At 36.9% G+C, this 25187-nt stretch overlaps 1 protein-coding gene and 1 non-coding gene across 2 annotated transcripts; both read right to left on the bottom strand.

Annotated features, from left to right (window-relative positions):
• Nucleotides 1–1568: 1568 nt before the first annotated feature.
• LOC119243254 (dynactin subunit 4-like) lies at nucleotides 1569–20684 on the bottom strand. The gene is made up of 10 exons (XM_037508914.2): nucleotides 20606–20684; nucleotides 18377–18484; nucleotides 16714–16787; nucleotides 16355–16467; nucleotides 15952–16061; nucleotides 9797–9870; nucleotides 8455–8509; nucleotides 7369–7476; nucleotides 6272–6369; nucleotides 1569–2634 (listed from the first exon to the last, which is right to left on the bottom strand). The coding sequence occupies exons 1-10, from the start codon at nucleotides 20666–20668 to the stop codon at nucleotides 2424–2426; spliced, it is 1014 nt and encodes a 337-aa protein (XP_037364811.1). The 5' UTR covers nucleotides 20669–20684; the 3' UTR covers nucleotides 1569–2423.
• LOC119243870 (small nucleolar RNA SNORA17) lies at nucleotides 10747–10877 on the bottom strand. Its single transcript, XR_005124871.1, has one exon. It is a non-coding gene; the product is annotated as a small nucleolar RNA SNORA17 (small nucleolar RNA).
• Nucleotides 20685–25187: the final 4503 nt, after the last annotated feature.

Consider the following 25187-nt stretch of genomic DNA (forward strand, 5'->3'; position numbering starts at 1 on the left):
CTTCTGAATCTGAGCCGTGAAATTCCCACCTTGTTCACCACACCAAAAAAAAAAAGAGGCACACTCAAGCTTTGTCTGCTTTATTTCACTACATGAAGTTAAGCAATAAGGCAAAACAGTAACCTGTCATTCATAAAGATAAAGGAATGCCTCTCATTCTCACAGGGGTCAAAGGATTTTTCTTTACAAATATGCACGACGCTACCTCATTATGCCTATAAGCACTTTGAACAAAAACTTCGGTAGGTTAATCAAATCACAAATCCAAATTAACTTAGCTTTAAGTTTCCAAAATTGTAGTTTCAAGTGCTAATGACATCGAATTCTCCTGCAGTGGTGCACAACTACTAGGCATTAAAAATCTTACACCTAATTTAATATAAAAAAGTAACAAATAAATTCCAAACCACCAGCTGCAGGTGTTAAACCATTTCTTCTAGCACACAGAACATAAGCTTGCACTGAAAACTATCTCAAGGAAACATTAAACCAAGGGCTCTGCTATTCTGCAATTTGGCTTCTGAAGAAAAAAAACTCCTATGATCAGAAGTGTCTGTTTTTGTATCACATGGGCTGATGAGACCCATCACGTCAACATTATTACTTTTGGGAACAAATAACAGTGATATGCCGTAAGTGCACGGCCAACAATGGTGTACAGTCTATGCAAAGGTGTAGACATCTAGCTAGTCCTCTATTTAGAGGCCCAATCCTTCCACTGGCCAATAGTGAACAGTGGTTTCACAGCAGGCTCTAGTAGGTCAGGAAATAAAAATGAACTTGACACTCTGTGGGGCACAAAATTAAACTATTTCTATAGTCTGTTAATTTGTCATTATATACCCCTTCCCACCACCCCAACTCCTAAGAGGCTAAACCTTATTACTGCCATAATAGTAGAGATAGGATTTTTTTCCCTTACATTGAAGCAAATATATTAATCTGTGGAATATTGTTTCATAAAACTGGCCTGACCTTAAACATACAATTTAGTGTCTTTCAAAGTCTTTTCATATTAATTTTTATCCTCTCAGTGGAGCTGAGAAGTTACTATGTCCTATCTGTATTCTAGATCATTATATATCTTTCTTTTTAAAAGTAAAGACTTCAACTTAAAAAACAATCAGGGTAAAAAGAAAATTTTTTCCCCAAAAGTATGTTGGCCACTTGCTAATAGTTCACTAACAAAAAATGTCACAACTTGTCTACTTTGTGAAGTCTCACTTAGAACTATCATAGAAATTAGGTGAGTAACCCCACACCAGGATGCCAGGCGAAAACAGCATGTGTGCTGTTAGGCAAGTGTTCTGAGCGATTTGCTGAATTATTTATGGTTTACAATCAAAATGGTCTTGTTCAATATACCATATGATAAGTCTTAACACAGGAACATGGTATTTTTTTAGCATCTAGTTTTGGATTTAAGAGATGAAAAGTTGTATTTCCCTTTCAAATCAGTGGAAGAACATTAATTCAGATCATGCTAAAAATCCAACCTTTAAATATTTTCTGTATGCCAGAAGTGAATTTGTCCATCAAGGATCTCTTTCCCAACCCAATTACTCAGAGCAATTTACTGAGTTAAAGAGACAGAGTAGAGATGAGAGGCCACAGAGAGTAAAACACAAAGGCTGCCTCCCCATGGCCAAGTTAACTATGACAAGATTTACAAAGAATGGAATTTGCCACCCCCTTGACAGGATGTAATTGCCTACTTCTTAAATTCTTCCTAACTAGCTCCACATTCTACTGGGAAAGATTTTTTTTTAACTGATAGGTTCAAAAAAAATATGGATTAATATTTTGTATTCATTTGGCAGAGGACACATGAAGTGCCTTAAGAATGTCACAGGTTTTCCAATCACCACAAAACTAAAGATCTTAGTTTTTGATCAAATGGAAACCCATGGAACGATGGAAGCCATGGTGGCAAGTGAAGGGTAGTTTTGACAATGAGGCTGTATCTCATGGACTGCAAAAACCAGTGGGCGCACCGACAGGGCATGAACAGCAGGCCCCTCTTTCATTAACATATAAAGTTTTATCTGTGAAATTGTGATTTTTTTTTTTTAGTGAGATCAGACTGGGAGATAGTACGGAAAGTTTCTCGGGTGGCAAATCAAAGGCCACTCCAAAGAACAGCCATCCTCTATCTTGGGATGGGATTATGCTGTGGTTATTCAACGTGCAGGGTTCAGTGAGGGACACACAGATTTACTCGTTAACAGCAGTGAGAGCAAGGGGATTGGCGGTTATACCCTGTGTCCCCAGTGCAGGCCTATGCTCACACCCCTTATAGGAACAGGATTCAGTAGTGCATGGGTACATCATTATAAACAAGGCCTAGTGAAGTAGAGGTGTCCACATTTTAACGTGGGTGGTAGTGATACTGTCCTTTGGGGTCTGGCTGCCAGTGATACCTCTTAAGGAAGAAGTGGGCCCAAGCTGAGTTCCACGTGCTGGGTGAGCCAGATGACTTCGGCGCTCTGGTCACCTTCTTCAGTGGGGCGGACGGATGTCACGTTTTTAAAATCATGTTTCATCTTAAAGCACACGGTCACTTCACCCTCCTCACGTTGTGGGGTCACTTTGATGAAAATACCCACTTTGTTGGCTTTTCTGAAGGCGATAACACTATGAAGGAAATAAGCACGACATTAGACAGCACTCAAGTCAGCCAAACCACTAAGACATACTGTCGTTTTGTGGCCCAACAGGAAAACTCATGACAAGATATGACCTCCACCTTGCTTATCAGCAACGAAAGAGTTCCTCAGCAAAATGCTGCTCTCTTTACTTTTTTAATATTACAAAAGTAAATATATAGTTATAAAAATTTAAATGGAAAAATATAAGTCTTTCTCCATATTTTCTCTTTCAGCACACAGAGAAAAACTGTACATAATTTGGTTCTTAACCTACCACGTATTTTATGGAGTTTAGTTCTACTTTTCTACTTTTATCCACACAAAAGGGACACACTATTTAATAACTTGCTTTTCCCCACTGTTTATCACAAACACATTCCATATTGCAGATATGCTCTGCATTCTATTTTAACAGAACTCTATTATCTATTTACCATTGGCATACACTGAGATAATGGCCAGTTTTCCGGTTATAAACAATGGTGTCTCCAACATCATTTTACACTTATCTTTGTGTACATGCGGTAATATTTCTATCAGGTAGAGACTGAATCTAACTCAGAACTTTAATGAGATTTCTGGAATACCACAAATCAGTGTGCATTTTGTAAGTTACTTAGTAAAATTTGGGGAGAGAAAATCTCTTTAAAAATCTCTTTGAGACTGGGAGAACATTTTTGCACACAACACTAATGATAAAGGACTGATCACAAAAATCTGCAAAGAGCTGATGAGACTCAACAACAACAAAGAAAATAATCCCGTCAAAAATGGGCAGAAGAGCTAAAAAGAAACTTCTCTGAAGAGGAAATGCAAATGGCCAACAGGCATATGAAAAAATGTTCAACATCACTTGTAATCAGGGAAATGCAAATCAAAACTACCATGAGATACCATCTTACACCAGTGAGAATGGCACATATTAAAAAAACTAGCAACAACAAGTGTTGGCGAGGGTGTGGAGAAAAAGGAACTCTTCTGCACTGTTGGTGGGAGTGCAAACTGGTCCAACCACTATGGAGAGCTGTGTGGAGATTTCTGGACCTACTAAACATAGAGCTTCCATATGATCCAGCAATTCCACTCCTAGGTATTTACCCAAAGGACACAGAAACATCAATTCCAAAGAACACCTGCACCCCTATGTTTATAGCAGCACTATTTACAATAGCTAACCTTTGGAAACAGCCCAAATGCCCAAAAATAGATGACTGGATTAAGAAGATGTGGTACATATATACCACGGAATATTACTCAGCATTCAAAAAAGATAAACACATGCAATTTGCAGCAACATGGATGGCGCTGGAAGGGATCATGCTCAGCGAAATAAGCCAGAAAGAAAAAGAAAAATACCGGATGGTCTCACTCATAGCAGGAATCTAGAAAACTTAAATAAGGGACCAGAAAAATGAATAACTATAAGAAAGCGAAAATCAAAATCAACAAAAAACTATGAACCAGAGACACTTTTTGGGGGGTGAGGGGCGGGAGGGGAGGGATTGGGGTCAGAATGGGGGGTTGCAATTGTATGAGGAATATAAAAATAAAATTTATTATTAAAAAAAAAAATCTCTTTGAGGTTTCCGTTTCAGTTTTCTGACATGTACTTGAAGTTTGTGATGTAATAACTTAGTTTCAAAAAGTAAAAGAGCAATGAAATAAGCTGAATTTCCAAATGATACTCATTTACTCTAAGAAGTTACCAGAATGAAACATTTACATATTTACATAGTACTATTCAGTACTAATTTCTAGGTATCTGAAAAGTTTATACAGCACAATGATGTGAAATATAATTGATTGAAGTAATTGGCCTGGAATTTGGTATCTCAGATGATTTTTCCAAAAGTTTTCCTTGGTGGAACATATTTCTGTACCCTATCAAGTAATTTAAGGATTTACATAGGCAAAGATTACAGAGAATACATTTTACATTGTGCTAATTTAACACATTTGTACCATAACAAAAGTCATGATTTGTATCAGATTGGAAATAAATCACTTAAAAATAGTAAAAAGGAAAAAGTTTTTCCAGCTTAAAGTTTACAGGCAACCACTGATGTCTGGGAAGTTTAAAAAAAAAAATCCAATCTCTGAAGCTCACTTAGACCTGCTAAAGAGGCTCTCTGGGGTGGGGCATGTGCCTCTACAGAAAAACAAACAAAAAAACACTTGCCCGGGGCTTTCTGGTAGCTGGATTTTGGTAATAGCTGCACTATTTCACACTTTCCTCCCCAACCCATTCCATGTTATTTTTTCTTTCTAATCTTACTGAGGGAGCTCTGATCATTCTGTTACAAAACCTGAAATGCTCCCTTTGCTACCGTTTTTCAGCTCCAAGCCCACAGTCTGTCTCCCGATCCGTACACAGGATTCTGCTAATCACATTTCTGCGTGGCAGGCTGGCTTCCTGCAGGTTCCCTTCCCAGGGGCACGGGAGGATAGTGGCTTACAAGAGGGAGGGGTCTGCTCCTCTCTGGGAGCTTCCCATTTCCTGGTGGTTCCAGTAGGCAAACACCCCCGCCCCTTTCGGGCCAAAGTATTTCTTCACCCAGGAAGGGGCACTATCCAGTTGTAGCTTTCCAACTCTTGCATATGCAGCTTCACCCTGCCTCTCCTCTGGGGCCGCCTGAGATGCCAACACTGGTTAGGAAATGTGTCCTCCCCATTAAGAGGTCTGACTCTTAATTTTAGTAATTCTAACTATGCTTCTGTTTTCTCAGCCCTAGGGATGGTAGCTGCTTCATAAACTTACTATTTCTGGGATATTTCGGAGTTTATTATTATTTTTTTTTAATCTTTGAAGTTACTCAGTTAGCATTTCTTTATAGGAAATTCTCTATTCAAATAACCGGATGTAATTTCTGTTTTTATACTGAAACCTAATTAATCTAGAGAAATGTTTTTATTTCTCAATTATTAGGTATAAGAAAGGAAAGTCAATTAGTGACTCAGGGGAGAGGCACATAAATCCATGATGAATCTGTAGGGACAGAATATTTTATCCTGTCCACAGTTAAAAATCATGCACTGAAAATTTATTATTAATAAGGGAAAATATATTTAAATGAAAAACACATTGAAAAAACTGTGCTTATAGAGAGATCCCAGAGATGAAACAAATATATAGAAGGACAAACACCAAAACGTTCATGGTGCTTCTCTCTGGCAGTGGGATTTTATTTCATTCTTTGTGACTTTGTATATATTCTATGGTCATTATTTTTGTGTAGGAAGAAATAAATTATTTTAAAAAATAGTTAAAAAGGGCCTCCCCGGTGGCGCAGCAGTTGAGACTGGGTTGCGAAGTTGCCCGCAGCCTCTGCAGCGCCGGTTCAATCCCCGGCTGCTCCCCGGCCACCGGAGGAGGGTCCCACATGGCACGCAGACCTCTCCTGCCGCCCGCTGCTCCCCTCAGCAGTGTACTTCAGTCCTTCTGCCTGCTCTGCTCCCCGCTCTGGCTCTGGTGAATTCTCTCACCCTCCCGCGCATCTGACTGTACCCAGTGCTTGTATAAATAAAAATAAATAAATCTTTAAAAAAAAAAAAAAAGTTAAAAAATTGGGACATAAAAGTGAGCCTCCTTTGCCAGTCATCTGGGGACACAAGAGATCACTCACTCAGGATCGTCCTGAAAGTCCTGGGGTTCTGCCAATTCATCATACTCTGCTGCTGCATCCTTGCCAGCTAGGACGAGCTCTTTGGGAGGCACCACCACCTGGAGAGTGACACAGAAGGAATCACGGCCTCAGGGGACACTTATTCAAGGGAACACCTCAGAGTGTTACACTGACCATGACAGACAGAAGCAAGCAGCAAATTTCAAGAAACACACAGCATTATTTCACTTATACAAACTTCAGGAATACAGAATTCCTAGTAAAAGTACAAGAAATTTAAAGGAATAATGGGGTCCAGTGAGTGCTTACTTCACTTGGGCTGCATTGGGAAATTCAATGGGGACATGGGGGCTTCAATTATATCTTTAATGTTTTATTACTTAAGGGCTCAGGGTACATGGGCGTTTGCTATATTGTTTATAAGTTTTAACATATATGAAACAGTTCATCACTCTTAAAAAAAATATAAAGGAGATACATTGGTTCCAACAATGTTGTATCATGCTGAATTATGAGTTAGTAATATGAAGAGAGGTATGGGCAAGTGTATCACGGAAGTGGGGATAGAATGAGACACTGTAGATCAAATGTATATTAACTCTCCAGAACGAAACATCACAACCCACTGAAGCTTCTTGATTGAAAACAATTACTAAGTAGATTGTAGAATGCTAGATTTGGGGATCTGGGGGAAGATCATCCTGAAGAATGGACAGAGGTGAGGTCATTGGGGAGCTCTCATGCTAAGCCAAGGAAAACACTTCATCCCAAAGTCCAAGGGATGCCATAATAAAAAATATATTTCAAAAGATCATTCTGGTGGTAAGATAGAAGATGGGCTGGAACAAAGCAGGGTGGACTAAAAAACAACGAGGTCAGTTAGTTAAAAGTCACAGACTAAAAAAGAAATGACGAGACCTTCAAACAGGACAGTAGCAGTGTGTCTGTAGATTAAGTGAAAAACACAGAGGAGATGGAATCAAAGGAACTTGATGACTGTTTAGATGTGGAAGTAAGAGATAACATAGAGTCCGTTAAGCCAACAAATTAGCCACTCCAGGAAGTCAGCCAGTCAGGATGAGGCAAAATGCTCCTACCTTTGCAGTGCTATTGATATCATCAGCGTCCCCCTCCTCACACTCCAACAGTGTCACATGGGTGAGGCTCTCCACTGGATTTGTGAGAGTCAGGAGGACCTGGCTCTCCTGGTGAAAAGGAAAAGCATCTCTCAGACATGTCCCACTACTGCCACCTAGGGCCACTTTATTAGCACTTACACTAAATACTTCAAAACCATCAGCTTACCTCCTCCCCACCATTACTCCTGAGCACCTATAACTGTATCATTAAATTCTCAAAGTGCTCACTGAGTCCTACTCTAGTATTTTTATGGGATATACACTCCCTAGAATTGCTATCTCACTGAGGAAATGAGACAAAGTCCATAGAAAGGTCCAGTTACTGGATTGAGATATTCTGAGGAATGTATATTATTTAAATGTAAATATCGACTGCTTCAAGTTTATAACTCCTGTCTCAACCAGGCTGCACTTAAGAACTAGAAAATAGGAAGTCTTCATAAGTGTATGAGAGCCACAGACTAACCATATGTAGTAACAGATCAAGACTACAAAAGACTAGAGTATTCCTGAACAATAATTTGTCCTTGCTTGATACTTTCTTGAGATTAGCAAGAAATCTTTAAAAATGAATAGGGACTATGTAAATGTCTTCATGAACAGCACAAAAAGGAAGAACTTAAGAGGCTGTTGTAGAACATTCTTTAATATATGTGCATGCATGTGTGTGTATGCGTGTGCAGGGCATAAATAAAGACCCCCAATCAAAGGGCTATGGTAAAGAAGAAATCTAATTGATTCCTGATTATTTGACATTTAGGTACATGGGATGGTAGAGAATCTCCTGAATGGAGAAGACTTGAGATGCCTCTCCTTCCCCGCTTACCTATGACTCCACCTTTATATAATGGACACACTGTGCTGCACACATTTCAAAGACGCTATTATCAAGAATTCCAGTTTAAAGAAATTTAAAATCTCATTCCTTTATTATTCCAAACTGTCTTCATTTCTATCCCTTGCTCATTGTAGCCCATGCCAAATATACATGCCACTGAACACACACTCACACACATCCTTTCTCCTGTTAAAGACAGTACTAACCTTCATGTGGCGAAGATTAGGAATTGACATGATTCTCACCTCTGGGATGTAATTGCTATACATGAATAAAAAATTTCATTAATATTTAGTGAAATCTGTTAAAATTATTACTATTTTTCTCATCTAGTACAGCAAAGGAAAGATTTCCTTATATTAACTGGAATAGTGAAAGAGCACTGACTGTGTATCTGGCCCTTTTTAGTTCCTTCCCCTAACTCACCAGAACATGTCTCAATCTTTTTGATTGTCAAAGACTTCTTTTTAATTACAGAGTAATCTACAGAATTGAATAAGTATATTTTGATTTAATCAGTTATTTCCCATTATTAGTTTGAAATTCAAATCATTTCAATTTCTTTGTCATTAAAATGTCGCAATACACATCCTTGTTATTTCTAGCTGCTGATGCTTTTGTTTCTACAGAATAGAAAGGTGTATGAAGTTTTCTTGCTCCAAAGACTCTAGCAATTCATAAACCTACCAATAATGTACACAAATATGCTTATTCCTATTCTCAAGAGTACTAGAAGCTATTTATTATTTTTTAACTTTTCCTATCTACTCTCAACATCTGTCCACATATTTACAGGTGATTTGGAATTCCTTTTCTCTAAGCTACCTGGTGAAATCCTTTGCCACCTATCCCATTTTTTATCTTTCCAATTGCTGGAAATCTGAGTACTTTGTAGTTAATTTTTTACAATTCCTCCCCCCACCCCCCTTTTTTTGGCAAAGGTCAAAGCTATTTTTCTTAGTGGCTTCTGGGTTTCCTGTCTCTTTCTGCCTCTCTATCCCATAGTGACAATTTCTATAACTTATTTGACTTATTTCTCTATAACTTTAGGAGGGGTTCTCTCACCCTGAGGTCAAGATAATATTTTCCTAATCCTTTCTGCTTGATAGTTGATTTTTCATGCACAAAATTCCCATTCAGTGACAAGCCCCAGTGAGTTAACACTAACTTAATCACTACCTCACTCATGGACATATTATTAGAACATAGCTAAATAAAATGAACAGTTACAGGATACACCTTCAAACTGTTATAATTTTTTACTTTACATAAAAAAATCATTTTCAAACTCAAGTACTTAATAACTTGTGGTGACTCATGATTTCTAATAACCAACATACCACACCACCACAGACCACACCATTATTGTGGCCCTGATGCCATCAAGCACCACTGATTGTATGTTTACACATTTGCCTTAAACTTCATGGTATGTAACTGAACTCCTAAACAGGAACAAATAGCAAGATTATTCTGATGTACTTTTTCTGATAAATACATTTCACATTGGAAAAAACAAAGGAACAAAGCCAATCTTAGAATACTCACACAGCAACCATTTGGATTTTGAATTTGATAGATGTTGGATTGAATTCTGGTTTGCTCAAATTATGTTCACACGGCTAAAAAGGAAAAATTGTAATCTGTATCAGGGAAAAGAATACTCTCTGTTGATCTGCATAGCGGCTACATTCAGGAGGGCAGCACTGACTAGAGTTTAGTTTTATTCAGCTACAAGACAAGGCCACGTATGCTTTGAAGAATGTGCACTACTGATAACCAAAATTTACAAATGCAGCTATTTTGGACTTCTGGATATAAGCAACCACACTGGTAATACCCCATGGTGCTTCAAAACAACTGAAATAGTAACTAACACAAACTGAGTTCATACTGTGTGAGCTGAAAAATGTGCTCCTGAGTTTAAGGGGATGTGAGCATTACATTGACTGTCAGGTGGAACAGGTACTACAGTACTGCTTGTCCCCATTTTGCAGATGACAATGGAACAGGGCACAGGAAGGTAAGCAGTCTGTGCAAACTCACAGAGCCTATTAAGAATTGAAGCTGGGGGCCTCCCTGGTGGCAAAAGGGGTTAAGATACAACCTATGAAGCTGTCTGCAGCCATTGCAACACGAGTTCGATCCCGGCTGGCCAAGGAGCAACCCACATGGCGCAGACGACCTCTCCTGACTTGCCCGCTGCTCCCCCAGCAGTGTAATAACAGGTATCTGTTTTTTTTTTTCAGTAGTCCAAAAAAGTACAGTATAAACATACCCATTTCCTGCCCTTTGTTTCTCTCCTCAGAGTCAACCTGTTTCTCCTTTGTTTTCTCAAAGATAGCCTGTGCATGAGAAAGTATATGCATCCATATCTTTTCTTCTTCACAAAAACACAGAAGGGAGCCCTTTGCTTTTTCACTTTATCTTGGAATTCTATACCAGCACACAGAGGTGCCTCTCTATCTCACAGTGACAATTTCTATAACTTTTTTCCCCGTGTCAGACTGTCAATCATCCAAACGTTCACAGGCCAGAACGCTGGACATAGACAAGCCTCTCTTCTCTCTGCCACCTAATGACACACACATGGCACAGCAGCCACATCTGCAACGCCTCTAGGGGCAGTTCTACAACTTATTTAACCAGACTTATTTAACTTGATTGCTAGTTAATCAGGATGTTTCCATGATTTTGCTACTACAAATGCAGTAGCAATGAGTACTACATGTGAATCATCGCCCTCAGGGTTGCATGCATTTGTTATCTTCAGACACTGCCAAACTGCTGAGTTTTGTTTGCTAATTTGATGAGTATGAAATGGTATCTCACTGCAGTTTTAGTGCACTTCTTCCTGATCTGTGTAAGTTTGAGTACCTTTCCTACCTACTGGGATTTAATTTTCTCTGCCATGACTTGTATGTTAGTATCCACTGAGTATTTTTATACCAGGATATCTTTTCCTTACTATTTCACAGAAAAGTTCTTTACCCATTCTGGATACTGATACTTTGTTCATTACATAATATACAAATTACATCAGTGTGTAGCTTATCTTTTTCATCTCTTTATCAGTTTTCTTTGGAGTGGTGGTAGAAGTTTTACCGCTAATGTATTCTAATTGATAACTTCTTTATAGTTTGTGTTGATTTGTCTTAATGGAACACATATTACACAAAAGTCTCCCACCTTTCTTTCTGAAAGTTTTCACCTTCGTATTTGCTCTTTTAAGTTTCCAGTGTTCCTAAATTGACTTTTGTGTATGACGTGAGGTAGAGACTCAATTTTTTTTATATAATTATTTAACTGAGAAAAATTTAATGGGTCTTTCTTTCTCTAATGATTTTCAAGGTCATATTTAGTAAATCTTATTTTCTCACAAGCGTGAGTCTTGTTTTTGCTTTCTTTATTCCATTAGTCTTTAACAAGTATATATATTTTTTCTTATTTTTTTATATATTACATGTTTTCACTTCCCCTCCTTATACAAAAAGTAGTGTACCTGCCATGCAAATTGCTTTTTTTCATTTAAAAATGTCCCATCCTGGAATACTGTTCTAGGTTAAACGGTAAATAACTAAACAATGCAAATGTGTCATCCTTGATTGGATTATGGTACAGAAACAAAAAGTCACAAATCTACTTGAGGACAGTTAAAGAATGTGAATATGAAATGAATATTAGGTGATATTAAGACATCATTAAGTTCTTATGTATAGTAATGGTATTGTATTTATGGGGGAAAATGTCCTGTTCTTAGGAGATGCATATGTAAGAATTTATGGGGGAGTATCACTGACTGCAGTATTTTCAAAATAAATAAATGAAATGAAACGTGGCCAAAAAAAAAATAAGTAACACAAAAATGTCCAATCCTAGCATATTCTTTTTTTTAATAGATTTATAGTACTCATTGTGTGGATATACCACAATCTCTATATGTTTTGGTTTATATGTGTGGAAGTGCAACTTGAAGATAGGGTGAGGTCAATGGGTCAATAGAAAACTGCTTATTTAGTTTTGGCAGACACTAGTATATTAATGGTATACTCATAATTGACATTATTTTAAATATACTTTTATTAATTTATTTTATATTAATATTTACTATCACTAACCTTTTAAAAAGAATAAACTTTTAGTTTTGTTGAGTTTTTGTATTTCATATTGGTTACTTCATTCATTAATGTTACTCTTCCTTCTGATTTATTTGGACTTACTTTGCTGTTCTTCTGACTTCCTGAACTGGATACTGAGACCACTGATTTCTTAACATTACTTCTTTTCAAATATTTAAATATTTAAGCATAGTCTTAGCTGAATCCTACAAACTCTCCTGTATAGGAATCACTGATTTCTAACTTAGAGTTGTAGTATAGTCAAATAATATGCTGTAATAATTTCATCTTTTTTTTAAATTTAATTTTTATATTCCCCATACAATTAAAACCCCCTTATTTTGACCCCAACCCCTCCTTTCCCCACTCCCCACCCCCCATAAAGTGTCTCTGGTTCATAGTTGTTTGCTGATTTTGATATTTTCTTTCTTATATTCTTTTTCCTGGTCCCTTATTTAAGTTTTCTAGATTCCTGTTATGAGTGAGACCATAATTTCATCTTTTTAAGAGATGATCCAACATGTAGTTACTTTTTATAAGTGTTCTGTGCGTACTTGAAAATATATTTGCAGACTGGGTAGTTTTCTATACATGCCATTCAGTCATGTATGCTAATCTGTATTGTTCTATACATGCCATTAAGTCATGTTCAAATAGTCTACATTGTTATTTGAAAATGTTACTTAGTGCATATAATCAATTCAACCGGGTCATGATCTATACTTAACACTTTCTGGAATTGATTTGCTAATTTTGTTGAGGACTTTGCATCCATGTTCATGAGTTTTCTTGTAATGTCTGTCTGGTTTTGTCATTAGGGGAATACTGGATATTGTTAAGGTAAAATGAGTTAGAAATATTCTTACCTCTGCTTCCTTCTATTTTTTCTGAAATTTTGTTGAAAACCGATTGTCATTTTTTCCAGTTAATACATCTGGGCCTGATGCTTTCTGTTTTGAAAGGTTATTCATTACTGATTAAATTTCTTTGATATGGGCCTATTCAACTTGTCCATTTCTTATGTCAATCTTGGCAGATAATGTCTTTTCAGGAATTGGACCATTTCATCTAGGTTATCAAATTTGTGGAACAGGCTTACTTCATTATTCCATGGGATTTAATGTGATGTCCCCTTTTCATTTTTGATATTGGTAATTTGTGTCCTCTATTTTTTGACTAGAAGCTTATTAATTTTGTTGACATTTTCAAAGAATCAGTTTGAGATTTCACTGATTTTCTCTTGTTCTCCTGATTTCAGTTTTTTTTTTTTAAAAGATTTATTTATTTATTTATACAAGAACCAGGGAACAGGCCAGAGGTGTGGGAGGGTGAGAGGATTCACCAGAGACAGAGCGGGGAACAGAACAGGCAGACTGATGAAATACACTGCTGAGGGGAACAGCAGGTGTGACAGGAGAGGTCTGCCATGCCATGTGGGACCCTCGCCGGCCGGGATCGAACCGACGCTGCAGAGGCTGTGGACAGTTTCACATCGCAGCGCTCAACCACCTGCGCCACCAGGGAAGGCCCTGATTTCAGTTTCATTGATTTCTGTTCCAAATAATTTCTTTTCTTCTGTTTACTTTGGATTTACTCTTTTTTCTAGTTTCCTAACGTGTAAACTAATGATGACTGACTTTAGATCTTTCTGCTTTCTATTATATGCATTTATTGCTATAGATTTTTCTCTAAGCATGACTTTTGCTGTACCCCACAAATTTGCTATCTCTGTAGAGATTGATTTTTTGCCCCATGTGTTATTTAAAGTGTGTTGTTTAATCCCTACATACTTTGTGATCTTCCAACTATGTTATGATTTCTAGTTTAATCCATTAGAATCTGAGAGCAGATATTGTATGGTTTCTATTCTTTCAGATTTTTAAGGTGTTTTATATTGCCCAGAATATAGTCTATCTTGGTGAATGTTTCCTATGATCTTGAGAAAAATGTATATTCTGCTGCTGTTAAAAGGAGAACTCTATAGACGTCAATTATTTCCAGTGACTGATGTTGGCGTTGAATTCAACTATGTCCTCACTGATTGTCTGCCTGCTTGAAATGCCAATTTTTTTGAAAGGTACTGCAGTGTCCAACTGTGATGGTGCATTCACTTATTTCTCCTTCTAATCCTACCATGTTTTGCATCATGCAGTTTGACACTCTTTTGCTAGGCACATAAGAATTAAGAATTGTTCTGTCCTTTTTGAAAAATGTCACCTTTGTCATTATTTTTATATTTCTTTATCCCTGATAACTATCCAGTATTATAAATCCCTATATACCCACCCAGCTTTAACAATTAGCAACTTATTAGCAACAATAATCAAACTTGTTTTCATCTGTACTTTCCACCCACTCCCCATGCCTGATTATTTTAAAACAAGTATCAGCTATTATGACATTTCATTCATAAATATTTTGGTATCTCTTAAATACATTTTAAAAATAACTACCGTTATCTCTTTAAAAAAAGTAAGTCAACAGAAACCCAGGCAGTGCTTCAATCCCCACAAAAGGGGATTTATAAATTTTTCTTTCCTTCCTCACTCTTCCCCTTTCATTTCCCCTTTTCTCTCTCCCCCGGCTCCTTTTTTTCTGTTTTGCTTGAATCAGGATTTAATAGTCTGTGCATTGTGCTTGATTGATATGCCTCTTAAGTCTCTTCTAATTTAAAGCTGTGTTATTTGACAATAATAGCCAGTAATCACATGTGGTCATTTAAATGAATTAAAACAAAAGATTCAGTATTTCAATTACAGCATCACATTTCACGAGATCAACAGTCACAAATGAGTAGTGGCTACCATACTGAACTATGCAGATGCTGAACATTTCTATCATCACAGAAAGTTCTGTTGGATAGCACTGACTGAAAAGCATTTTTAGTTTTTTTTTTTTTTTTTTTAAGATTTATTTATTCTTATACAAGAACTGGGGTACAGGCCAGAGGTGTGGGAGGGTGAGAGGATTCACCAGAGACAGAGCGGGGAGCAGAACAGGCAGACAACCAAAATACACTGCTGAGGGGAGCAGCATGTGAGACAAGGGAGGCCACATCATGTGGGAATCTCCCTGGCTGGCTGGGAATTGAACCGGCTCTGCAGAGGCTGCGGACAGCTTCATAGTGCGGTGCCCAACCCTCTGCGCCACCGGGGAGGCCCTGAAAAGGTTTGTTTTTAAGATTTTCTTTTACAATTTATTTATTGAAGAAACTTGTTTGCTCTGTAAATTCACAGAGCCTGGATTTTTCTTTTTAAATTGATTATTTTTTATTACTCCTTTTTATTCCCTCTCTTCTAGCCAAAAAGCTACACTTTTAGGGGTGAGTACTATGAACATTACCTTCAAATGCCTCCATTTCCACATCTGCAAGGGATAACAATAGTACCTACACCTCATAGAGCTGTGAGGATTAAGTTTATCTTGAAAGAATTTAGAATAGTGTCTGGATGCCAAGTGCATCCTTTCAGTGATTTACCTGCTACATTCCAGGTGTTCTGCTATTGGCCAGGTACCAATCACGTTTATTTTTTTTGTTCTCTTATATAAATGAGAACATGTAACTCTATAAAACGGAACACTCACCCGGCAGCGCAGGGACCGTTTAATCAGAAGATGTTTATGACGAGGATAGAGCTGTGAAGCACAAATTGGTTGGAAGTCAGGCTGTAAGAGGCGCTGCTGAAGAGTGGTCACTAGCATGGAAGGTAGAAACCAGGCTTAGTTTATAGTGGCTTGCTCAAACTCAGACTTATATGCAGTATTTACATGAGAAAACACTGCCTTTATGAAGCAGGTTCTTCAAAAAATGGTAAAATAGATATTTGACATTTTAAAGTTTTTCATGATCACTTCTATTTTATGTTCTACAGGATTCATTTTATTATGAACTAACACCATTACAAAATCCCAAAACACAAGAGATATAAGTAACAAAAGCAGAAACAGATATAAGATAGAGACAAAGTTGAATAGTGTATAAACTTACCCTCTGTTAAATTTACTGGTCTTGTATAATAGTCTTCAGGTAGAGGCTCCACTTCTTCTACAGCCTGAGCTGGCTCAATTTTTATCTCTTTCTGGTCCTCCCCTTCTTTAAGGCTGAAGGATTAAAAGTAGAAATTTCTCAAGGATCCACTTGATAATCTTCAAAGTCTATGACATCAGTTATTGAAGCATTCTTCTACTGTAAAATATTCTTTCTGTTTAGGTCTTTTCTAAGTTTGAGAATCTTCCCCATTTGCTATGATTTTGCTTTATAAATTATATTCCTTCAATATAATTTATATTATATTTAATATCCCTGGTACCTCCTTTTCGCCTCAGTCATTTAATGTACAAACTTACGAAAGTCCAGCAAGGGTACTGATTGTTGCACCAGCTCGTGGTCGCTGAAGTCGGGTTCCAAGACCGTATTTATCCTGAAAAGTTCAGAACATCTAATTAGAAATTCCATATTTATACATTCTATGCTCCAAAAGAAAAGATATGGGGTGGGGCAGCATGAGAAGCTCAGGGAAATAAGCAAAAACAAACAAAAACAAAAAAACCCAGCTAATTTGAAAGATTCTTTTAGACAGACTAATGTATAGTTCCACATCATCTTAAAGTAATAATAAAAGTACCAAACATGGAGACCAAAACTACATTAATACTGTCAAACTGAACCAAATGTGAATTCGCTACTATCGAGTATAGAAAGAGCTAAGCTATCGCTAAGACTAGTACTATGTGGAGCATCTAAGACACATGATGAATATGTCTTCTTGGAACACCAGTGATCATCTGCTAACTTCTTCAGCGTTGGCAAGAATCATAAAAGAGAACTTACCACTACATGAATAGTGTGTTGCTGTAGGCCCCAAAATAGCAGCAGGTTGCAACAGAGACAAAAAAATGCAGCATAAGATAGAAGCAAACTCATACAGCAGGCAGGTTGTAAGGGAAAAGTTGAAAGAATGCATTTAATTCCAATTTCTCTCCTAAATATACTTGTACATACGCCAAATTATGCCACTGAACTACTCAGAAAAGTTCACTAAGACTTCATTAAGGTCTTTGGCAATTGTAGATCCTTTCAAGTTTTAATGTTTTAATCTGAGCTAGGTATTTTTAAATGTCCTTTATCGATCCTTAGGTTTCAAAGGCTTAACTCTCAAGTGGAAGTGGGATGGCATGTTATTTAACCTTTATAGGTTTCATTCCTCAATTATAAAACAGGAATATATCACCTACCCCACAGAACTGGTTATGAAAACAGAATGGTAAGAGTAAAGTGCTTAGCACAATGTTTGACACAAATCATTGCCCTTTAGTGTTATGGGTCTGTTTGGCTCCAAGCAAATACAACAAAGTACTACATACTGTTGGTAGTACTCAATTAATTTGTTCATCCGGAACCTGGGGGACAATAACAAATATTCTAAATCTTAATGTAATGCTAAACAGTAACCATTTTGGGGGAATAATCCACAAAGAAAGAGGAGTGATGGAGAAAGAAACATAAATGTCCTTAAAACTTAAAAAACTCAGGCCTCCCCTGGTGGCGCAGCGGTTGAGCGCTGGGCTGCGGGGCTACCCACAGCCTCTGCAGCACCGGTTTGATCCCTGGCCGCCAGTGAGGATCCCACATGGCGCAACAGAACTCTCCTGCCATGCCCGCTGCTCCCCTCAGCAGTGTATTTCATCACTCTGCCTGCTCTGCTCCCTGCTCTGGCTCTGGTGAATTCTCTCACCCTCCCACGCTTCTGACTGTACCCAGTGCTTGTATAAATAAATAAATCTTTAAAAAAAAAAAAAGTAAAAAAAAAACCTTAAAACTCAAACAGAACTAATGATATGGCAAAAGCTGAACTGCTGAACTTAAAGGTCTGTAATTCGAGGAGCTTTTCCCTGCTACCCATCAGTTAGGAATTCAGGGACCCTGGCTACTTCCTGAAACTGTCACTGCTCTCATGCCACACAGTCTTGATCAATGAGCTGCAAACTCCATTTTGGATGAAGTTCTCACCGAAAAAGCCAACGGCATATAGTTTCTACGCCGCGCCAGTTTCTTGCGATCTCGTTCAACCTTCTCTTTTTGGGCAAGCTGTTGGTAGTACTCAATTAGTTTGTTCATCTGTAAGAAATCAAAGACAAAGTTATTTGTTTCATGAAAATGTTAACAGGAAACATGCAAAATTAAAATTAGTCAACTACACTGATGAGACAAAATGAATAGAGAAGACAAATAGTTTGCCCTTTTCTTCAAAAACAACTTCTCTTTACTACATAACCTTTTCAGAACTGAAATGAATCAAGTTTAACAAGAAATGTGCAATGAAAGGTTTACTAACTTTATGCTCTTTTTATTGTGTTTTTACTTCGCTGTTTATTTCCCCTCAGCTCAGACTGCTCCTATTTTTTTTTTTTTTTTTTGGCAAGGCCACAGGATCATCTATTTTTAAGAATATGACATTTTGCACTGCTTTATCCCTCAGTCCATCACACATTTTCACTTTTAAAATGTTTTCATCATAAAAGCAATAATTGTTAATTGTGAAATTTTCAAGAAAACAAACACAAAGAATCAAAAAGGGAGACTTCTCTTTAACCTCTTGGGCCCACGTCCAGCATTCCCCTGAGCAGAGGTATCCACTATTATTAACAGAGATCTTTTTATACACTCACAGACACAGGTCTGATGATGTTATATTTTGCATACATTTAAAAAAAATCTATAAGCAGACCTATAGCTTTGATAAGTTTAAAAACAAATACAAGTTTTTATTTTTTAATAATGTATTTCCTTTGCAAGGAAACTATATCGTAACTTTCTTTTTCACTGAAAGTATCATGAACTTTCCATCCAATACAAAAAGATCTACCTCATTCTTACCAAAGGCTGCATCTTACTGAATGTACAGATGTCCTGTAAGAAATGTAAACATTTCCTATGAAATGATAAATGGTCTTCTGGTACCCACTTTGGGTCTCTTAAGTCAGCCGCAGTTACATTTTAGAAACACCAAGCTAATCCTGTTATTACTTAAAGGTATCGCAAACTTCTTTACTTGGTCTACATGGTCCTGCATGGTCTGATCCCAAATATTACTCTTCATTTGCTTAATCCTATGCTCCATTACAGTCATATTCCATTTCTTTCCTACAATTTGCTTTGTTTCTTCCATTTACAAGCTCTTTGCATATAGTGTTCCTTTGCTTTGAATTCTTTCCTATCTTTGTTAGTTGTTCTCAGATCTTAGTGCAATCCTTAGACATGAAGCTGACAAGCTGAAATTCCTCCCTTACATATTAGCATGGCATAACATCTCTCCTTTACTTTAGTTAGCATAGTTTTTCCTTTATCTGTGGACTATTTGACTGGTTTTTGTTTTCCCATTAGACTTAAGCTCTATGAAGGTAAGAACCATGTGTCCTATTGTCCAGCACAATCCCTGGCACATAGTAAGTACTCAACAAATGTTGAATGAATAAATATCGTTGTGCACAAGTTCAGATATTTCTGTAGATAAGAGCCCAGGAAATAGATAATGCTGAGAACTCAAGAAACCTGTACTAGTTTACAATAACAATAATGAATGTCAGAAGGTCCAAGTTTCTAAAGCATCACCTCGGATAGGTTTGGTTATTTCTAATTTTGTTGCTGATATAGGTGAATAACTACAAATTATTAAGTTGTAGTTCGACTGTAAATACTTCATTTCAACAGCATTTCATTATCTTTCTTACATTCTACTTCCAGGGGAAAAAACAATAAAACCCAACACCTTTACTACATACTACAGAGATCTATTCACTGTGAACTATTTAAAGGGTGCTCAAGTCACGATTCTATAAGCTACCATGACTGAGTCCAAGGGCATCTTCTGAATTAGTGGGGTTCTCAGGAGTTAAGATGTCAACATGTTGATGTGATTTCAAGAGCATCTGTGAACAAATGGAGCCTTCATTTTGTTGGTACTTCTATGAAAAACAAAAATATATTTTTTTCTTTTGCCAATTTAAAATTTGAGTAGGGAGCTAAAACTACATCTAGGTTTCTCTATTAACTCAGACTTGGAAAAAATCGCCATGGTGACAATGTCTAACAGTGAGAAGCACTTTCTATGTGTAATAGATACCAAAATACAGAAACATCATGGATTTCTAAGCATAGGCCACATTGATGAAATGGAAGCTCTTCAGTCTTTTCTCCATTTTTAATTATTTCATCCTCTCTCTGAAGATCTTTACTTACCCTCTGTGTGTGAGGATTTTCAGGTTCCTGCCAACCACCACTAGCTGCAAAATAAAGGAACATTAAACAATTTGATAAATTTTCAAAATACAGATCATCTGCAGGCCACAAAATGAACTTAAAAACACACAAATTGCAAAACTTCCAAGAATGAGTCCTAGAATTATATAGATCAGAATGAGAATTAATTTTTTTCTTTAAACAAAATGGAGATAATGCTCATCACCACCACAATGACACATGTATAGCTTCTGTCCCAGGCAACTGAAACACATTGCATTTCATTTTATTCTTATAATAACCCTCTCTGGCAGGGACTCTTCTTAGTAGTTTCATTTTATAAAAGAGGATACTGAGACTCAGAGGGATTAAATAACTTGTCCAAAGTCACACAGAGTCTGTGGTAAAGCCGGAATTCCAGCACAGGCAGCCTGACTCCAGAGACCCAGTGTTATCAGGGTCTCCGCATTTTTTATGATCTTGGTGTAAAGAAGAATTTCTTATATAAGAAAGAAACAGCAAAAATCACAAAAGAAAAAATTATTCCAGAAAGCAGAAAGTAAAACCATAATAAATACTTTCAATAAATGGTGCTATAAGAATTGGATATCCACATCCAACAAATGGACATTGACCCTTACTTCACAATGTATACAAAATTTACCCTGCAATGGACAAGAGGTTTACATGTAGGAACTAATAATATTTCTATAAGAAATTATAAGTGAAAATCTTATGACTGGCTTAGACTTAAGTTTTCCTTATTTGAACACAAATACGAAATAAAAATTGTATGACTATATCAAATTAGAAACCTGTTTTCTTCAAAAGACCCTGTTGAGAAAATAAAAGACAAGGTACAAACTGGGAGAAAGAATTTGCAAAACATATATTCAAAGAAGGGCTTGTATCCAAATAGAGAATTTTTATAATTCCACGATAAAAGATAAAAACCTCAATTAAAAAATGGGCAGAAAACGAAGCCAGCTGTATTTGCTGAACTGTTAAGATTGTCTGGACCTAGAGCTGAACACTTTACATACAACTCAGTCAAGTTTTATTACAATCTCACAAAGAAATATCACTGTTCTCATTATAGGAAGCGGAAAATAAAGGTTTAAAGAGATTAAAGAATTGCTCCCACAGCCTGTTAATGACAGAAGTGGACTTCATGCTTAGGCCTGTCTCCAAAGTCATGTTTTAATCTGCGGTCTTCAGACATATTTGTAAAATTTTTTGAGTGAATACTCTGATGGATGTGTAAACGTATAACACCACATTGTATACATGTGCTGCTGCATATGTACCCTTGTAAATCATACAAAATAAAATATTTTTAAAGATGCCATAATATATTTGCAAAATATTTGTACAAACACCTAACAAATAAAATATATTCTTTGCATGGTAAATAAACAAAGTAAGAACATGCAAATTAAAATCATAATGCTAACTGAATGACTAAAATGAACAATTGACATTATTAAGGGTTGGTGAGGAACTGGAACTCAGTTACATTGCTGGTGAGGATCCAAAATGGAAATTGGAAAGAGTTTGGAAGTTTCTAATCAGGTTAAACATACCCTGTGACCCAATTTACTCCTAGATATTATTTACTCAAGAAACCACACATCTACACATCACTAAGACTTGAAGGCAAATGTTCATAGAAGCTTTATTTCTAGAGTACAAACACTGGAAAAGACCCAATGTCCATCAACTGAAGAATGATAAACAAACCAAATACAATAGAATACTACCTGAGAATAGAAAGTAAAAAACGGACAAGCCTCAAAGGCATGTTAAGTAAAGACTACAAGCAACTGTCCAATTATACAAACTTCTAGAAACAGCAAAATGACAATGACAGAAAGTTATCAGTGATAATCAAGGGCCAGGAGGTAGGAGGGAAGGCACTGACTGCAAAGGGACATGAGGCATATTAGGGTGATACAAATGTTCTACAACATGACTGTGGTGGGGACTACATGATGATACATATTTACCAAAAATCATCAAGTTCTTAAAAATGGAGAGCTTCATTTTGAGCAATTATTATCTTAATATAACTAACAGAAAGGATGTAAGCTATAATGAGGTACCATTTCCTAACTATCAGTTTGGAAAAATTAGAAGAAGTCCAACAATACCAGCAGCTGCCAGGATCTGGAGCCTACTCATATATGATCAGTGGGGACAAAACCTGTTAACCATTTAGGAGAACTAAAGATGTCTACAACTTAAAGCAGCAATTTCACTTTTGGTTATGGAGAGAAGTCCATACAAAGTCCACACAGCATTGCTGTCAAAGCAAACAATCAAAACCAATTTAAATGTCTATGAAGAGGAGTCTGAGAGCCTCCCGGGTAGCACAGGGGTTAAAAGCTTAGTGCCATCAAGCTACCACCAGCCACTGCAATAAGAGTTCAATCCCCAGCCAGGGAGCATATGACTCAGCAGAACTCTCCTCTCTTGCCCACTGCTCCCTCAGCAGTGTATTTCAGTAGATCCACCTGTTCTGCTCCTCACTCTGTCTCTGGTGAATGCTCTCACTCCTGCACCTCTGACCTACACTCCAGTTCTTGTATGCATAAACAAATAAAATCTTAAAAAAAGAGGAGACTGAAAACTATGTATCACAAACATCAAACTGATAGAGAAAAGTAGCAGGACATATAGTGTTTTTATTTGTTTCAAACTGAAAACTATTTTAGTGGCTACACACATAATGGAGATATAAAGACATGTGCAGTCATTAGCACTGAATTTAGGATTGTGATGATTGTCTATCTGGGGGGTAAAGGAAGGGGAATGCAGTGCTAGGTGGATATAAAAGGGGCATAAACTTTTTCACTGTTTCATTTTTGAAATGAAGTACTGTCAATGAAGTTGACAGTTAAGTACATGAAAGCATATTATCTGTATAATTAAATATTTTTCAAAACAAAAATGGATCTCATTGAAGGTAACACTGCAGCCCTGGGAAGAAAAGTCAGCAAAACATCCTTTAGCACACTGTTTGTATTTTAGAGGTTGCTTTATGTAAAGCAAATACAAAATAATTATGTGAAAGAAATGTTTTAGTGGTACCATTTCAAAATCTTAATGTTTTACCTAATTGCATCTTTAGAAACGGCAACTTATTTGAAATGGCAATTTGGGGAACATAGTGATATCATTATTAGTTTTTCTATGTCCATTACTGCACAACACTTAATAAACCAATAGTTCTAACTGAAGCAGTTCCAGGACTTCTCGGACACCAGTGACATCATGGAAGAATCTCTACTCTTATTAAGAGCTTTTAGCTTTCAAGTATCACTGTTAAGATACCCTAGGGGGATGTTTCTAGAAGCAAAACAAGTTTAAAGCTCTGAAATATAAGTTCACCAATTCTAATGCCTTATAATCCAAAAAGCAAAAACATTCATTTACAGAATAGTAATTGAGAAATCTATTTGGATTTGGATTTTGTTTCTTCAACTTAGAAACATGGGAAAACTATACTTCATCTCACTGAGGCATGAAAGCCACTTTGAGGTTATCTTTACCTTTAATTTTTAAACAAATTCAAAAACTTATCTGCAACATTGACAATGAAATATAAATATTTTACTAACTTTTTAAAAGATGCTTAAATCTTTCTACATAAACAATATTCAGGTAAATCATCTACACACCAAGCACTTATAAGAAACTAAGATATAAAATAGTTGTCGGGCCTCCCTGGTGGCGCGAGGGGTTACGACACAGCCTATGAAGCTGTCCACAGCCACTACAGTACCAGTTCAATCCCCAGCCAGCCGGGAGCTATCCACATGGCGCAGCAGACCTCTCCTGACTCGTCCGCTGCTCCCTCAGCTGTGTATTTCAGTCAGTCTGACTGTTCTGTTCCCTACTCTGTCTCTGGTGAATCTTCTCACCTCCACACCTCTGGCCTGTACCCCAGTTCTTGTATGCATAAATAAATAAATCTTTTAAAAAAAAATAAAATAGTCGTTAACTTTTGTTAACTCAATGACTATTTTATTACTCATGTACAAAATATTTTACAAACCAATGTACAGAAAAATGATCAATGCCTTTGATAAAGGACAAACTCAACAGAATCAAAATTAAAATGTTAAAAATAGTTGAATCTAAAGAAACTTCACTCACATTTACTTCAAATTGCATTGAGAATTTAGACAAGCTTTTAGCTATTCTTCATTTGTTATGTAAAATGACCACAATGAGTTATTATGGGCTTATTTGTATACTGTAAGCTAATTTTTTTTTTTAAGATTTATTTATTTATGCATCAAGAACCAGGACATAGGTCAGATGTGTGGAGGGTGAGAGGATTCACCAGAGACAGAGCTGGAACAGAACAGGCACACTGACTGAAATACATTACTAGGGAGCAGCGGACCAGACAGGAGAGGTCTGCCATGCCATGTGGGGATGGACCCCGAGCTGCAAAGGCTGCGGACGCTTCACAGCGCTGCACAACTGCTGCGACACCAGGGTGACCCACTAATTAAATTTTTTTTTTTTTTAGATTTATTTATTTATACAAGCACTGAGGGTGAGAGAATTCACC

This window comes from Talpa occidentalis, unplaced genomic scaffold (genome assembly GCF_014898055.3).
Source record: "Talpa occidentalis isolate TD23 unplaced genomic scaffold, MPIMG_talOcc4v2.1 talOcc4.13, whole genome shotgun sequence".
NCBI lineage: Eukaryota > Metazoa > Chordata > Mammalia > Eulipotyphla > Talpidae > Talpa > Talpa occidentalis.

Coding starts and splice junctions, on each gene's coding strand:
- LOC119243254 (XM_037508914.2), bottom strand. CDS start 20,668: ATGTTCCTTTATTTTGCAGCTAGTGGTGGTTGGCAGGAACCTGAAAAT. Junction 16,788..18,376: donor ATATGCCGTTGGCTTTTTCG/GTGAGAACTTCA, acceptor TGAACTTTTCAG/GATAAATACGGTCTTGGAAC. Junction 16,062..16,354: donor ACCAGTAAATTTAACAGAGG/GTAAGTTTATAC, acceptor CTTCCATGCTAG/TGACCACTCTTCAGCAGCGC.